The 17,175-nt window shown below is 39.7% G+C and overlaps 1 protein-coding gene across 6 annotated transcripts in view; it reads right to left on the bottom strand.

The window, feature by feature from the left end:
- Window positions 1-17,175, bottom strand: part of Fzd3 (frizzled class receptor 3) — an 88,964-nt gene that overhangs the window by 16,305 nt on the left and 55,484 nt on the right. For 2 of the 6 annotated variants that reach the window (XM_029561124.1, XM_029561125.1), the window contains exons 6-7: window positions 14,084-14,317; window positions 7,507-7,735 (exon numbers count right to left, since the gene is read on the bottom strand). In XM_029561124.1, coding sequence (XP_029416984.1) covers window positions 7,522-7,735; window positions 14,084-14,317 — 448 coding nt within the window. In that variant the 3' untranslated portion in view covers window positions 7,507-7,521. Of the gene's footprint in view, window positions 1-6,467; window positions 7,736-14,083; window positions 14,318-17,175 lie in introns of those variants that run through there. The other 4 variants (XM_029561123.1, XM_029561127.1, XM_008828124.3 and 1 more) reach the window with 3 other exon arrangements.

The following is a 17,175-nucleotide window of genomic DNA, read 5'->3' on the forward strand; positions in this document are numbered from 1 at the left end:
GCCTTTTTGAGACAGGGTCTCCCTGTAGCCCCAGCTGTCCTGGAACTCACTATGCAGACCAGGCTGGCCTTGAACTCACAGAGATCTGCCTGCCTCTGTCTCCCGAGTGCTGGGATTAAAGGCGTGTACCACCATGCCTGGCATTCTCTCTCATTTTGAGACAGTCTCACTATGTAGTCCAGGCTGCCCTGGAATTTGCCACGCAGCCCAGGCTGGCCTTGGATTTGCAGCCCTTCTGTCTTAGCCTCCCAAGGGGTGGGATTACAAGCAAGAGCTACCATATTGGGCTCAGATGATCACTTTCACTCTAGAGAGTCCTTATTATGATTTTAAACAGTTCACATGTTATTTTTGCGTACATAATCAGCTCAGCTCAATGTAACGAACTACTGTGTTGGTCTTTTCTCACGCTAAAAAATTGTTTCATATGAAATGTTTCTGCTGATGAGATTAGTTCTGGGAAAATGATCTGCAGCAGCGCCAAGGAAAGAAGTCTGTCAGCATTTCCAATAGGAATGGCCGAACAAGTAGGAAACTAGAACATGGCTAACGACACATTACCTTGGGATTACTTGGGTGTTTTTTTTCTTTTTTAGAATATCTCACTATTAATCCCACCCAAATATTCGATGAAATTGGACTTCAGGCTCAACAAATGTGGCAAAAAAGACTTTCAGAGCCAGAGAACTAAAACTAGTTGTTTTTAAAGAAACTAGAAAACACATTATAATATACAGTCATGTTTAATGATCAGATACAACTGAGAAATGTGTTGCTAGGCAACTAGGTCACTGTGCGAAGATTGTACATGCACATACCAGTCATGGCACTTATGGTGCTACTAAGAGACATAATCTTGGGGGATGGCATGTTGAGCATTGTCATGACACACTGGGGCAGTAGAGCTGCTGTAGACCATGTGTCTGAAACTGCTCTTACACTTGTGATTGATCCTCCTGCCTTAGCATGCCTGTTTTCTGACTGAAACATGATTATCATGTTCTTATGTAACACATGACCCTACAGGCATCTGAATGAGAAAGACTGTTTATCTAATCTAATTTCTGGACACAAGTAAAAAAAGGTAAGGAAGCAGGTGTAGCTACAGAAATCCCACTAGCAGCTGAGGATGTATGTGGTGCAGTGGAGGATCCTTGCCTAGGCCTTAGACTTGCTTACCAGCACAAGAGCCGAAAAACAAAGAAACAAATTCCCCGAAAACCTACAAAGTTGACAAGGTTAAAAATATACTAGAAACCAACACACCTTTCTGTATCAACTTTCCACAGTTACCTGCTCATCAGACCTCAAGACAATACCTACACTGTAAGTCTCTCATTCAAAATGCTACAAGACGGTATGAACTGATGCAGACAATCAGAGCAAAGAAAACAATCTCTAAAAGTCACGGACTTCCTTGACCCAGTTCTTGGAAAACATGATCCTGGAAAAGAAGAGAATCCTGCTGAGAGGATGGAGTCAATGAAATCTCTAAGTTTTATTAGAGAATAATTTTTAAAAATGTGTTAGACTGATTTACTTATTTAGTGTGTGTATGCAGCACACACACATTGTGGAGGTCAGAGGACAACTTGCAGCGGTCAGTTCTCTCTTCCTTGTGGGTCTCAAGGATGAACTCAAAGGCTTGGAGGAAGTGTCTACCTGCTGAGCTATCTCATAGGTCCTATTAGAGGATAATTTAGGAACTTTTATGGCAATATTTTCTGCACAGCCAGAAAAAAATAAAAATAACAAACCACATTTATCTCTAATAATATAATTTTCGTTTTCAGTGTTGGGGGTCTGAACCCAGGGCCTGTCCATCACTGAGCTAAATCCTCAATCCTTCTAATAATACTTTAAATCAAGGCATTCGCTTGCCCATGGCAATCTGGCAGGCACACTTAGGCAATGAATGTGAGGATGCATGATGTTATTGCGGGCCAAGTTTGGTGGAACTCTGTGAGTTTGAGGTTCGCCTGGTTTACACAGTAAGTCTAGGCCAGCCAGGGCTACAGAGTGAGACCCTGTTTCAAATAAAAAAAAAACCAAAATCAAACCCAAAAGTTGTTGCACACAAAAATCCCATTCAATTCCTCTAAGTTCTTTTGGATTTCATAATTATTTTATAATTATTTTAATTTTGGCAAAAACTGGCCATCTTTAATTAGCAAATGCGGCCAGTGTATCATCAATTTGTTAAGCTAATTCTGCTTTGGACACATGCTAGGGAAGTTCTCTCCCACTGAGCTCCACAGCCACCCTACGGTAGAGTGTTCACACAGCACTGAAGACTTGCTCATGATGTCTGTGCTTTATTTAATAAACTTCATTCACTTGTATTATCTGTAATATAGTTTCTTCTTTTGAGATCACTTAAGCTTGGGCATGGGGGCACACACCTGTAATGCTGTCACTTGGCTGGCTGAGGCAGGAGTATCATGAGTTTAACACCAGTGTGGGATATACACATGGTGAGCTCCAGACCTGCCTGAAGCATTATAGTGAGACCCTATCTAAACACAAACTAGACTCAATGGAGGGTGGAGGCCCAGGAATGTAACTCAGCAGCAGATCAGCTCTCCAGCATGAGGATATCTTTGAGCTTGGTTCCCAGCACTGTAGCAACAGAACAAAACAAAAACTAAGGACAATAAGGTTAATAATATACTAGGTCCTGTCAGCTTCGCTTTAAGTGGCATTAGTAGTATAAGTAGATCAAGTAAATTAAGAAGAAGCCCATGGCGATGACTGTAAAATGGTCAAGGGAGAAGCAAATTAAGAGTCCAGTGGAATTTGGGACTCTCAACCCAATCCTTCCATTCCCCTCAATTACAGGTGAAGTGCTTTGTCTAAAGTTACACAGCTCATTGAAGAGAGCCAAGACTAGGTATCCGTAACCTGACTCCAAATCCTAGGATATTTTTAAAGTAACAAAATGAACTTTTATTAGTTATTAAAGAAAATCTAGCCAAAACAAAACCAGTAAGTTTGGAATTTTAAAAAGCTAATAAGCATAATAGAAAGAAATATTTGCAAATTAGTATATATATATATATACACACACTTTTTTACATAACACAAACCTTAAGGTTACAATACTAATAAAATGATTTATCTGCTTCAAGAAATATAACAAACTTGAAAAAAATCTTTAAAATACCAACTTTAGCTGGGTATGGTGGCCCAGGCCCAGCACTCAGGAGACAAAAGGATCTCTGTGAGATTGAGGCCAGCCTGGTCTACATAGTGAGTTCCAGGCCAGGTGGGGCTACAAGGAGACCTTGTCTCAAAAAAAACAAAAACAAAAACAAAAAAACCCCACTCAACTTTACTAGTTAAGAGTGAAAAGAAGAATAATGAAACACTGTATCTTTAACTTCGGAAAAACTATAAAGTAAAAATGTGTTTATCAGGAAAAACACTGCAGCTGAGCGACAGTCAATCATGAAGAAGCTGCTATAACAATGTCCACGAAAAGGGCATAACAGGCTTCTAGATGGCTATTTCTAAGGAACTAAAGATAATTATCCTATAATACATTTAACCAAATTGAATTTATTGGATTTTGTACTGGCTTGGGGCTTGACTAAAACATTAGTGAAAGCTTAAAAAAACAATCTTTATAGCCATGGACTTTCTAATTAGGGAACAAGAGTAAGAAATACACTAACTTACACAGACTCTACAAGTTAACCAGACAGGAAGGTCTACTAAGAGGACTGGCTCTGGAGAGATGTTAATATTTTCTTTCCTAGAAGATTTGGATCTTGAGAGAAAAGCATAATCCTACATCCGTTTAATTTTTAAAGACGCAGGATTAGAATGAAATTAGAAAACCAATTTCTGATGGAAGGTGAAGGGTGTTTAGTCTCCGTGATTCTCTCAATGCTCACAGGACTGATTCTCTCAATGCTCACAAGGACTGGAACAGGGAAACAAGAAAAACTATGAAGAGCTGCAGACATGTCAACACATTTTTTCATATAAAATAATCAAATTTATGTAAGCTTATATAAATTATATGTTACATAGCTGAATTAAATGTAAATACTTTTCCTTATTTTAATTGGTCACAAAAAGGCATGAAAGAAGTTTAAAAGGATCATGAGTTCATCTGTAAACTTAGTTCAATAAAATTGCTATTCCTTGTGTTTTGCGTGAAACTGGAGAAAAAAATTCTTATTTTACACAGGTTTCAAAAAAATGTACATATATACAAACAATTCTCATGGTGTAAGTTGAGTGACATGAGTTAGTTGCTCATTAATTTAAATATTTACTGAAAAAATGATGTACTACACCCTGCACTAGTTATTAATCAACTGCTCTTTGGAACAAATGATTGTTTGGAATTTAATAATGTCTTGGATATTTTGCCTAAATACTTAATAGAACAATATTGATAAAATCAAAGTACTTTTCAAAACCATTTCAATAATATATTAACATTTTAGACAGAACTATTATTTTCTTGGTTGTCAACTGAACAAAGAAAATAACAAGTATCAGCATATGCCAATCATAACACAAATGAAAGTTACGCATATGGTTAAGAAAACTGTCCAGACTGGTTCAAATTAGGACTTGAAACTGCTGTTCTGCCTTGAAAAGAAAGAAACTGCTGTTCTGCTGTAATTCTTCAATGGTTGCTTCAAAAAGAAAGAATCTTAACCTGGAGCACCAGTAGGATAAATAACATGGCCTAAACTAAACAGTGACTTAAAACAACAGACTAACATTATTATGTAATGTCTGTAGAACCAAGTCATGACACTTCCTGAAGTAACTGAAAGGTCAATAGCATTTACATATGTATCAACCATTAGCTCAACAGGAAAGATACAAACCTGGAAGCACAACGTTGAGCTTTTCATAGCAGTGTTCACGTCACTGTCTATACTTGGCCCATTTTATGAGGAAACCAATTAACACTTTGGCAGTTGATAACAATACAGATGGGGATAGATGACAACATCTTTGAGCGCAAACTGGCACCTTCTATTTTAACTCCTTGTTTTTGTTTGTGGATGTTTGTTTTGGTTTGCTCATGCTGTTCCCAGGAGAGTCTCAGACAAAAGCTTTGTGAGTTACTGACTTATTTTTAGAAGAATTATAAGTTGGGCCTTGTAAGGTGTGAGGAAGGGAATTTGGACCTCTAAGTGGTGATTTTAGTTCCAAGGAGAAAGGTATGAGGACAGAGAAAAGAAAATGTTTGGGGCCAAATGCTCAAGTGTGTCTTATAAAAAATTAATAATTTATATTGATAGATACTTTGAAAGAAACAACCTGACACAGAAATAAACTGTGACTACGGGAAAACTGGCTCCTCTGTCAGATGAGAGCTCTTTGTTTTAAAGGGTAAGAGAAGCATACACGTGATTTAAACCCTTGTCAAGAAATGTACTACAGTAGACCTCATGTAAATCTCTCAAATCCTCAATGATCTTAATCCCTTATATGTCATAATGCTTTACAGTTTTCAAAGAGCTTTCACAGGATTCTTTTCATTTGATCTTAACTGGACAACTCTGAGGTAGGTATAGTAGATAGTCATCTTCATTTTCAAACAAGGAGCTAGGCTCTGAGAAGCTAACTTGTTCAAGGTCAAACATTAGCACATGGCGGAGCTGAGCCTCTCTGGAGTCTAGAATGTTCTAAGTGTGATTCTGGATAACCTGTTGGGAATCATCTGTGGTATTGTTATAAATACAGATTTGTAAAGTCTGACCACCTTCGATTTACTGAGCAAGAATCTCTAGGGAGTAGAGCTGAGAATTCTGCATTTTCTAATGGACAATAAAGTAGGAAACTAGTGTGTATTAGGTAACAACGCAAAAGTGTATTGCTGAGTCTGGCTAGATCTTCCCTTGACAACATGATGCCATCAGATCAGCATCCAGGTGAGTTTTAAAACAATGGGTTCTAAGCCTGGCTGTGATCAGTTACCTGGAGAGTCTTTTAAAGAATTGCCTCTCCCCTGAGAGAGAGATGCTGGGCACCACAAGTTCTCCAGGCTATTCTTAGCTACAGTCAGGATTGAGGATCATCTGTGTTTTCTACATAACACATCTAGCATTTTTCATAAATTTTCTTTCTGATCAGTTTCAATTGCAATGAAGTTTATAGTTCAGGTAGTAAATCATTTAAACATTACAAGATAAAATGTCAAATTTTTTTACTTGGTATTTTTAAGATAAAAATATTCATAGAAGCCAGGCATGGTGGTGCACGCCTTTAATCCCAGCACTTGGGAGGCAGAGGTGGGTGGATCTTTGTGAGTTCAGGGCTGGCCTGTTCTACATAGTGAGTTCCAGGACAGCTGGGGCTACAGAGAGACCCTATCCCAAAAAGACAGGAAAAAAAAAACCAAAAAACAAAACAAAAAAAAACCTCATAGAAAGAATAATCATGCTCTAGTTAGCTACAGTGATTTTCAAGAACCCAAATTAATCACCACTTTGGACTGTAGATTGTATGTATATATATATATTTCAGTTGTAAAAAACAATGATCCAGAAACTGAAAATAGGGATATGGGGCACAAGCTATAGCCAATGGGCTACTGGGGGTTGGGGTGCAGACAATCAGCTCACTATAGGAAGGCCTGGACACCAAGGTCTGATGGCTTTGGCAAGGTCACATCTCATTGCAGAAAAATACATGAATACAGAGAAAATATTTTGCTACTTTGTAATTGTGTTTACCACAAAAAAAACCTTATGTGTGATGTTTATCTTAATGCATGCCTCCATAGAACAGATCTGAACATGAAGTTCTTTATGAATCAATACTATTACCTGGGAAAAGATGGGCACAAATTAAAACTTCTCCATCATGCATATGGATATTATAAAAACATAGCCCATAAAAGTAATATTTACAAAAGTAAAAACAATACAACTCTAGGCGAAAATGCTCATCTCTGACTTATTCCAGTGCTAATCCAAATCCTGCTTATCTCTGGATGAAGATTTGATAGAGTTTCGAGAGAACCTCCCTATTAGCTAAAATACCCTTGCTGGTTTATCAAAGTCTTCTATACTTTAAAAACAGTTCTTTTTTTTCCCCACTTACTGGCAATAAAACTACAAAGTCCTATTATTCATCTGAGAAATAACCCTTGCATAGAAAATTCCTTCAATTCTGAAACTTTGTTTTGTTAACAGAACCACCAGAATGTTATCTCACAACTAGTTTATATGAAAATTCACTACAGAGCAATCACCACACATACAGGATTTTTCTAAATATAAAATAAGTGGGCTTATAGAAATGTTTACCAGACAATCACATCTCTTCACGACCTAGAAATAATTACTTTTGTGATGATATGACTCATGTTTTGGATGTGTTGATGTTTCAAGTCTGACGTGATATAAAGCAAAGCTCTGCCTTCCCCGCGGACATACTCTCCCCCATTGAAAGCAGGATGTCAGTGCGTTACAGCAGCTAGTCATGCGAAGGCAAAGAACAAACCTGCTTTTTAACAGCACACATTTTCACCTTAGACAAGACAGACTAAGCACTGGTTCCATCCTCTTCAATAACACGATTCATGCTGGTGCCATGTGTGATGTGAGTCATGGGGTTATTACTGAGATCTCTGATGCTGCTGTGTCGTGACTGTTCATTGAGCCGATGAGAACTACTGTGCCGAGAGTGATCTGTCAGTCGCGACATGCTGCCGTGAGGTAGTCTCTCTTCCATCCCTCGGTAACTGCAGGGTGTATACCTGGCACAGGAGAGCTGACTGTCAAATGGGCAACAACATACCAGGAAAGAACACTAGTAATTTTCATTCAAATGTCTTAGTAAGTGAAGTACTTGGGAAACTGACAGTGAGAAGGAGGTCAACGACTCATGACTGTTTAGAGCAATTTCATGCTGCAGAGTTATCTGACATGCTAACAAAACTTAGGGTTCAGGTTCAATCCCTCCCTGCAAAAGGACAAGCTAAGTCATAAGGCTGACCTACTTGGAGCTATGCTAAGCATGGACATTTACTCAAACTGTTTCAAACACAGTGGCTCAGAGAGAGAACAGCAGCAGAGGGACTGTGGCTCTGCCCTGGGACCCTAGACTAGGTTAGTCAGTAGAAGCAGGAACTCAAATTACATGAAAAGATCAGGACCAGAAGCGGGAACATGGGAAATAAGAGGAGAAATTCTAGTAACTTAAAACCTCAGTGAATAAACTGGGAGGCGATGGTGACGTCTACACATAGTAGACAGCCCTTTTCACAGCCGAACTAGTCATCTGTGAACGATATTTTCTTTAGGGCTCAAAGCTATGAAGACACTAGCTCACAGAAGCTACATCTACTGCAAGTTCCAGCTTAACACTCTGTAACCAATTCTTCCCACAGCAAGCTCTCTGCACCCTTAGCTGAGACCAGCTCTGCCCACACAGGCTGGCCGTAAGGCTCACTGTAGGTGCCCTTCCTATCTTGAAAGGCAGCAGTAGGGCTGTTAAATCTTCTTTTGCTGCAATCCTGACTCACTGAGCCACATCAGAGGCAAGAATATTAAAAAAAAAAATCTCTGACATCAGGAATGAGAAATTATTAGCTCTAGGCCAGTCAAGGTCATGAAAACCAATTACATTTATTTTATTAGTCCATTTATAGAGCTAGTATGGTACTTATCAATCTTTCCGGCTTAATAGTGAGCTCTTTCAGGGAAAGGACCATATTTTATCTTTCAATCTGTTATGCTACAAGAAATTTTTGCCTAAAATACCTTTTGTCGAAACACTAATACACACACTCTTGTAAAACGTAATTTAAGGTAATAGAAGTCAAGAGAATGGAGTATACTTTATGACTTTAATGAACATTCTAGTTTTTGCTCCATTTTTCCTTGGTTTTATAGTCAGGGATAAGAGGCTCTGGGTTACAACCTCTTGCTAAATATGTTTTAAGTAATGTTTCTAAAAATAAACAGGGTCAGGAATGTTTGTGTCGACCTATAATCCCAGAGCTCTGAAGGATAAAGCAAGAGGATTGAGCGTTCACAGCCAGCCTGAGCTATACAGTGAATCTCTGTCTCAAAAAGCCCTAACTTTGGTTAGCCTGAGCCACAGGAGACCGTGTTTCAAAAAACTAAAAAACTAAAAAAAAAAAAAAAAGAAAAAAAATCATATTTAGGACCTAAAGACATTCAAATCTGTGCTGCATATTTTGGTCAAACAACTAGAATGCTTGCAAATGTGTCACAATAGGCTGGTTAGACTCTCCCTTACAAACTACTACATTGCATAATGATTATTGTTCTTCAAACTAAATAGAAGATTTTCCAAATATCTAAATATGATTTGCTGATTTGAGGATTTTCACCTCTCAATGGCTTCACAAGTCAAATAAATATGAAAAACAAAGTAAGCCATGTAATGTTCTAGTGATAATAAAATAAAAACAAGGCCAGTGTGGTGGTACTTTTCTTTAATCCCATGTAAAAGCTGGGCATGGCAGCGTAGGCCTGTAACGCAGTGTAGGGAGGCAGAGACAGGTGGATCCCAGAAGCTTGTTGGCCAGCCAGTCTAGCTGAGTCAGCAAGCTCCAGGTTCAATGAGAGATGTTGTCTCAAAAAAACGAGGACATTCAATCTTGCCCTCCGGCCTCCACACCCATGACCATGCATGTGCACATGGGCAAACACATATATCCACCCCATACATGCATCAAGGAAGGGATGGCTAGGGATACCACTAATGATGAAGTGCTTGCCTAACGTGCAAGACCCCGGGTTTAACTGGGAACAAGAGGGGAAGAGAGGGGAGGGCAGGAAACAGGAGACGAAAGGAAGGTGGAGGGGAGGGCAGTGGGGGGTCTAATCATCTAAAAATATGACTTGGGGATGGGGCTAGAGAGGACTCCACGGTTAAGCACACTTACTGCTCTTCCTAGGGACTGGAGCTCAGTTCCCAGCACCCACATCAGGCAGCTCACAAATGCCTGTAACTCTACCTCTAGCGGATCTGACACCTTCCTCTGGCCTCTGTGCACATGTGTGCATGCATACACATAGACACACAGACACAGACATTTAATAAAATCTTTAAAAATCTATTTTAAAATATATTGAGTATTTTCTAAGATAAAACCTAAACTTTGAGTTATAACTAAGATTCAAATAATACATATTCTTTTTTTTTTTTTTTTTTTTTTTTTTTTGAGATAGGGTCTCCCTGTAGCCCCAGCTGACCTGGAATTCACTATGTGGAAACACGCTGGCCTTGAACGCACAGAGATCCTCTGCCTCTGCCTCCCAAGTGCTGGGATTAAAGGCGTGCGCCACCACACCTGGCCCTATATTTTCTTTTTAAAAGTATTTGTATATGTGTGTGTTCATGTTCATGTGTGTGCAGATGCATATTCATGTGCAGGTGTGTGCAGAGGCCAGGGGATCACCCTGGGTGTTATCCTTAGGAATGCCATCCATCTCGTTTGAGACAGTCTCCATTGGCCTGGCTAGATGGCTAGGCAGTGAGTCCCCAGGAGCCTCTTGTCTGCCTCCTTAGGGTTGGGATTACAAGCATGTGGGCCATGCTCAGCATTTCTATGCGAGTTCTTAGGACTGAACTCAGATCTGCATGAATGCAAGGCAAGCAGTTTATCCACAGATATTCCCCCAGCCCAAAGAATACATTTTCATGGGAAAAATTACACTGAGTAATCGTATCTGAGTAAACACATAGCCACAAAATTATAAAATACATATATTCTTTCTAAGGATAATTAACTATATAGAAAAATAAATTTAATAACTTTAATCTCAATTGTATATGTAGGAATTGTTGAATTTATGTACCTTTCAAGAGCCATTTAAACCAATGTAATTATGTATAATATAAAAATACATTAATTTAAATACATACTTAGGTTAAAAACTAGGGTGGTTATTTTGCTGCTGTCAAAGATGACACAGGGTACTCCAAAGTCAGAATGAAGAACATGACGGCCCCCTTGCTGCGTCTCCTTTCTCTCTGCTATGATGAAGCCACGAAACTCACTGCGGCTTCAGCCCACAGCACTCCTCACGCCACATCCCCGCCAGGTTCCCTTTGCACAACCCGCACTCAGCCCCAGCGTCGTCTGCTACACAGTTCCTACTTTCTTTTCTACCCACCTTCGCATCTAACTACCAGTCATTTACTCTTCGAATGACTACTTGTTTTGGAATTCTCAGCGCTGTACAATTCTTTGGCATTCACACGTAGGTGTGCACAGCAGAGATGGATCATTATACAGGTGGTCTGCACCAGGGTGCGTGTTGGGTGTTTATTACTCGTGGCCAGGATATCTTGAGATGATAAAATGGTCTAAAGATAGCACTAACACACAAAGTTAAAAGTGACTGACGCCAAAAGAAGTCTTCATGAGATGGCTTTTGAAATTATGAAAACCTCTGTTCAGACTAGACTTGAAATGTCTCGGGTCCTATGTACACACACATCCTAATACAAGATGCCTTCAACAGGAATCACTCTAAAGCCAGCATTTACTTGATAAATTTGCTCAGGGCTGGAGAGATGGATCAGTGGTTAAGAGAACTGGCTGCTCTTGCAGAGGACCTGGGTTTGATTTCCAACAACCACATGGTGGCTAACAACTGTCTCCATAACTCCAGTTCCAGGGGATCTGATGCCTTCTTCTGACCTCTGAATGCAGTGCACAACATGGGTGCACTTACACACATGCAGGTCATACTCTCATACACATAAAATAAAAAATTATTTAAAAGTTAAAAATAGCCAGGTGCAGTGGCGCACGCCTTTAATTCCAGCATGTGGGAGGCAGAGGCTCCAGAGAGATCCTGTCGCAAAAAAACAAAAAAACAAACAAAAAAACCCCAGTACATGACTGCTATGGAAATTGGAATTGTACAGGGTCTTAGAAATGGGCATGATTTCACAGAGGCAAGAAAAGCCACTGTCAGGAACCACATGTTCACTATTCTCCTTTCCTTATTACTGCTGTGTTTACTAGTCCTGTGCTTTTAAATTGCGGTTTAAGGGTCTCTATCTCACAATTTTAACTACAAACTATCTTGTACTAATGACTATCAAATAATTTTTTTGTTTTTGTTTTTGTCTTTTTGAAGCAGGGTCTCCCTGTAGCCCCAGCTGGCCTGGAGCTCACTATATAGACCAGGCTGTCCTTGAACTCACAGAGATCCGCCTGCCTCTGTCTCCCGAGGTTTGGGACTACAGGCGTGCGCCACCATGCCCAGCTAAATAATTTATTTTTAAGTTCAAGTTCCACTCAGATTACTGTGGCTAGAATCGCCTATATTTAACTGACCTCAGAAATTCTCTATTCATGGGCTGGGGATGCAACTTAGTGGTAGACCATCTGTCTATAGTGTGCAAGTGCAGGGCCTGGTTCAATCCCTGCACTGAATAAACAAACAAACAAAATCATTATCTTTTGTTACTCATTCACCTTTTTAAACTCTTTTCTAAGGTATTTTCTTAGACCAATCAAATTTTTCTCTTTCCTAAGGGTCTAGAACGTCTATTCTACTACCTCTAACACATACTGCTCAAGTTATACCCTGGCTTGAGCCCTTATGTAATTGGTTCATATCTGTATGTCCTATCCTTTCTATAAAGGTTATATGCTAGAACATAGGAGTATAAATCCCTATATAGAATGCTCCATGTATAGAAACTTCGCTATATAATTGTCCATCTATTATTGAAAAGGAAGAGGCCTGTTGACCAGGGGTCCCACAGACCCTCAAGTAATACTGGCTATTACCCTTGTTCTTGGTTACCTACCAAAACTTTATGGTAAGATCCTATAGCTTGAAGACACTACATACATGAGTTGTAGAGCAAACAAGGTGAAAGCAAGCTGGTGGTGAACTCAAAACTTCATCTCTGCTGGCCAGCTTTCATAGTGCTGGAAGGTGCTGTGCATGCTTGCTGGTATCAATCTTGCCCATCTGTGAACCTTGTTGAGCTATGGTAACAACTGGTCTGGCAAGATATGTCCACTGGTGCAATGGGGCAACAATGTTACGTGAATAGTCAACCACTTTCGGACTGAATTTAAGGTCTGCTTCACAAGATGGAGCCCATACCTAGCATTGATATCAGGCCTAGAAAACTGTGGTTAAGTCACTGCCCATCAGGGAGAACCCACTACTATTTTTCTGCTAAAGGGTCATAATATTAATGGTCTAAAGACCAAATCTGTCACCTCCTGATTTTATAAACAAAGTTTTATTGACACACAGTCACTTTCATTTGACTATATGCTGTCTATGGCTACTTCTATGAAAGATGAATATTATTACTCTTTCCACTTTATAGACAAGGTAACAAAGTCTTATCATTCCAGATCCACATTCTTAACCACAACACTGAACACACCATCTTTCTAGATAGACTGGGAACTTATGAAGAGCAAAGCTCATGCCAAAATAATTTCTGTATTCCCAGGGCCTAGCACAGGGCCACTGTAGAATGTACAAGTGTCTGCTAAATTAATCTTTCCCAACAAACCATGTTCACCTTGTCTTATCCCCACCCAGTGACCTCTAGTGACTCCATGTGCATTTGTATCAAGTCTAAACCCTAAAGTCCTTTGACTGACTCTAAGTCCCTGTGGTGGTCTGAATGGGAATGTCCTCCATAGGTTCCAAGTATTTGGACATTTTGTCCCCAGATGGAGGTACTGTTTTGGGAGGTATGACCACGCTGGAGGAAGCACATCACTGGGGGCGGGGGTGGGGGGGCGCGGTGGCTTACAGAGTTCTTAAGCCTTGATGGTTCTCCAGTTGTTCTTGCTTCCTGTGCCTGCTTGAAGATGTGAGCACTTAGCTTCTGCTTCTACTCCAGCCACCTCCGCACCATGCCTCCCTACCATGATGGACTCCTGCCCTTTCCCTTGGTCATGGTGCTTCTATCACAGCAATGGAAAAATGACTAAGACAGTCCCATGATCTAGGATAACTACACCGAGGAAAGTTTAAAAGGCTTAATAATGTTCAGATGCTATTTCAGAATTGGCTAAACTTCAAGCTGTGTAATCCTGATTGAAGTCATGAAGTAAACGAAGTGTACCAGCACTGACCTGCCGTCACGTGACCTGTGGAGGCTGCCATGGTAGCTGCTCACTTTGCTGTGGACACTCCCTGCTTTGCTTCTCTGATCATCCACCATGGCCAGCTGTGTTGAAGAAGCATGTGTGGATGTTCCTTGAGTGGAAGTTCCTCTCGATTTTCTTATGATAGGAGTATTTGGGTCCCGGAGGAGCGACTGAGCAAAGTCAGGTTCCTGGAGCACTTGCCGGCTCTCATTCACTACCCTAGACAATACAACAGTAAGTTTAAGATACAGACTCAACATCCCTAGAGATCAACAGTGCTGCTACACAGTCCTGACTGTCTAGTGATCTTCTTGAAGTTACCTGTTCTCTGCACAAGGTCATGAGGACCAATTTGAGGTAACACTTTTGACAGAGGACAGAACATAACAAAAAACCACGACACAAATCGGGTCTTTTGCTAACATCCCAGCACCTGGGATGCTGAGATAGAGATAGAGGGATTAAGTTCAAAGTCATCTTCAAGTTCAAAGTCAGCCTAAGCGTCAAAAGACAATAGAACACAAAACAAAACCCCATCACTCTATGCCCTAAAGCAGTGTGACAGAAGAGGCCTGTGTTAGAGTAAGAAATTCGGGATTTTAGTCCAACTCTGTCAGTGTGTTGTGATCTTAGGCAAACCATATCCTATCTTTCCTTTATTTCACTTATCTCTGAAGTAAAGGTACACAACTTTATTATTTCTAAAAGGTCCCTTTCAGCTAAGGAAATGTGCATCTTTGGGCCTAAAATATTAAAAAATGTAATTATAAAACAGAAAAAAGTATTTTTGCACAGTTTATGGAAAAATAGGAGCTCATTATAACTGGATTCATTTTTAACTTATGAGAACATTTTAAGGCTCCACGTTGATTTTGCGGTGGGAACAGTTGTCTATTGCTGGAATAAACATTAGTGATCATCCTCAGAACAAAATAAGATGAAAAGTTAAATAAAGGAAATATACACTTACGCCCCAGGCATATTAAAAACTTAAGAGAAAAATGGAAAGGGATAAATTATTGCCAGAATAAGGTTTTTTTTTAAATTTTATTATTTTTATGTATGTGAGTGTATTGCCTGCATGTATGTGAGTGCACCCATGTTGTGCAATTCCGCGGAGGTCAGAGGAGGGTTTCAGATTTCCCTGGAACTGGAGTTAAGGGCGGTTCGTAGCCACCATGTGGGTGCTGGGAATTGAACCCGGGTCCCCTCCAAGAGCAGTCAGTGCTCTTAACCGCTGAGCCATCTCTCCAGCCCCGTAAGTTTTTAACTGTTATAAAAAGATTAAAAGTAGACAGATGCTTATGATGATGAACAAGGCAATAATTAAATTAATGAAAGAGCTAATTATATAGCTGTAGAGCACCTGTGAGAATTAGATAAAGTTAAAAATAAATGATCTAATTAAAAAATGACTCCAACACGTATAGGCTGGGTCATATACTGAAAAGGTATTTGAGGAAGTAGATACAAATTCTCAAAAAAGAACAGGACTGTCCACTTTCTAGGCATTTCTAGTCCTGGGGTGGAAGGGCTGAAGTAAGACTAATGTTTGCTGATTACATACATCCTTTAGTCCTTTTAATGCTATTCTTGATTTTTTAAATTGTAATAGAATCCAAACAGGTGATGAATAAATTCTTATAGAGAAAATATTTCAAAGGTAGAATCATATCTAATAAGAACACTACACATATTTTCATTAAATCAGGAATATAATACTATTTAAACCACCACTCTTAACTATTTCAAAAACTTTAGTCTACAGTTAAATAAAAGAAATAAATAGGGGCTGGAGAGATGGCTCAGTGGTTAAGAAGACTGGCTGTTCTTGCAGAAGACCTGGGTTCGAATCCCAGCACCCACATGGCAGCTGACAACTGTCCGTAACTCCAGTCCCAGGGGATCCGACAGCCTCTTCTGTCCTCCGCGGGCATTGCATGACACGGGTGCACTTACTTACACTCGGGCAATACACGTATTCACATAAAATAAGAAAAATTTTTTAAAAATTAAAAAAAAATAAGGTTATAAAATTTTAAAATGTACAAAATTGGAACAGAGTAATCAACTACTTTTACAGCACTTGGATATAATCGGAAGAACAAGAGGAAATCACAAACAGAAGCTTAGGTTAATTCTCCATATAAAATACTTCTGTGACTTTGGCTAAGCACTTAAACTGCTCTTAGTTTTCTTTGAAGAGATGAGAATACATTCCAAGCTTTACAGGAAAGTCAGGATGATCAAGCAAAAAGAGATAGCAAAGCATTTGTTCTTAATTTAAAGAAAACTGGAATGTGAGATTTCTCACAATGCCTAGTCTTCCTTCCGACATTAAGAATTAAGACTGCTACCTTACAGGGAGATGAGAATGTTAAATTATGGTTGTTTTTTTCTCATTCTTTGAATATGTCTATATGCTGTAGTGTTTTTTGTTAATACTAATAAACTTTTTAAAATTAAAATTAGAGTGGAGCATGGCTCTACTCAACCATCTTCTCAAAATCCGATTTTTAGTTGTTTTTATGATGGAGTTGTTACCCAATCTGGCCTCCAACTCTTTTTTTTTTTTTTTTTTTTTTTAAATAAGTTTTGTGAGAGAGGATCTCCCTGTAGCTCTGGCTGGCCTGGAACTTACTATGTAGACCAGGCTGGCCTCAATCTCACAGACATCCACCTGCCTGTGCCTCCCAAGTGCTGGACTAAAGGCATGGGCCTCAAACTCTTAATCCTCTGCCTCAGCCTTCTGAACAGCTAGGATTACAGACAAGTACAAGTGGGGCCAGTGCCGGGTGTGGTGGCGCACACCTTTAATCCCAGCACTTGGGGGGCAGAAGCAGGCGTATCTCTGTGAGTTCGAGGCCAGCCTGGTCTACCTAGTTGAGTGAGTTCCGTTTCAGGACAGCTGGGGCTACAGGGAGACTATCTCAAAAAACACAAAAACAAACAAGAACAAAAAAAAATGGGGCCAGTTAGTTTTTAGTTTTTGAGAAAGACATGCCACTGCCTAAGTCCAAACTGTTAAGCAACAAACACACACACACACACACACACACACACACACACACACACAC

Source organism: Nannospalax galili, unplaced genomic scaffold (genome assembly GCF_000622305.1).
Source record: "Nannospalax galili isolate Female #2095 unplaced genomic scaffold, S.galili_v1.0 scaffold612, whole genome shotgun sequence".
Lineage (NCBI taxonomy): Eukaryota > Metazoa > Chordata > Mammalia > Rodentia > Spalacidae > Nannospalax > Nannospalax galili.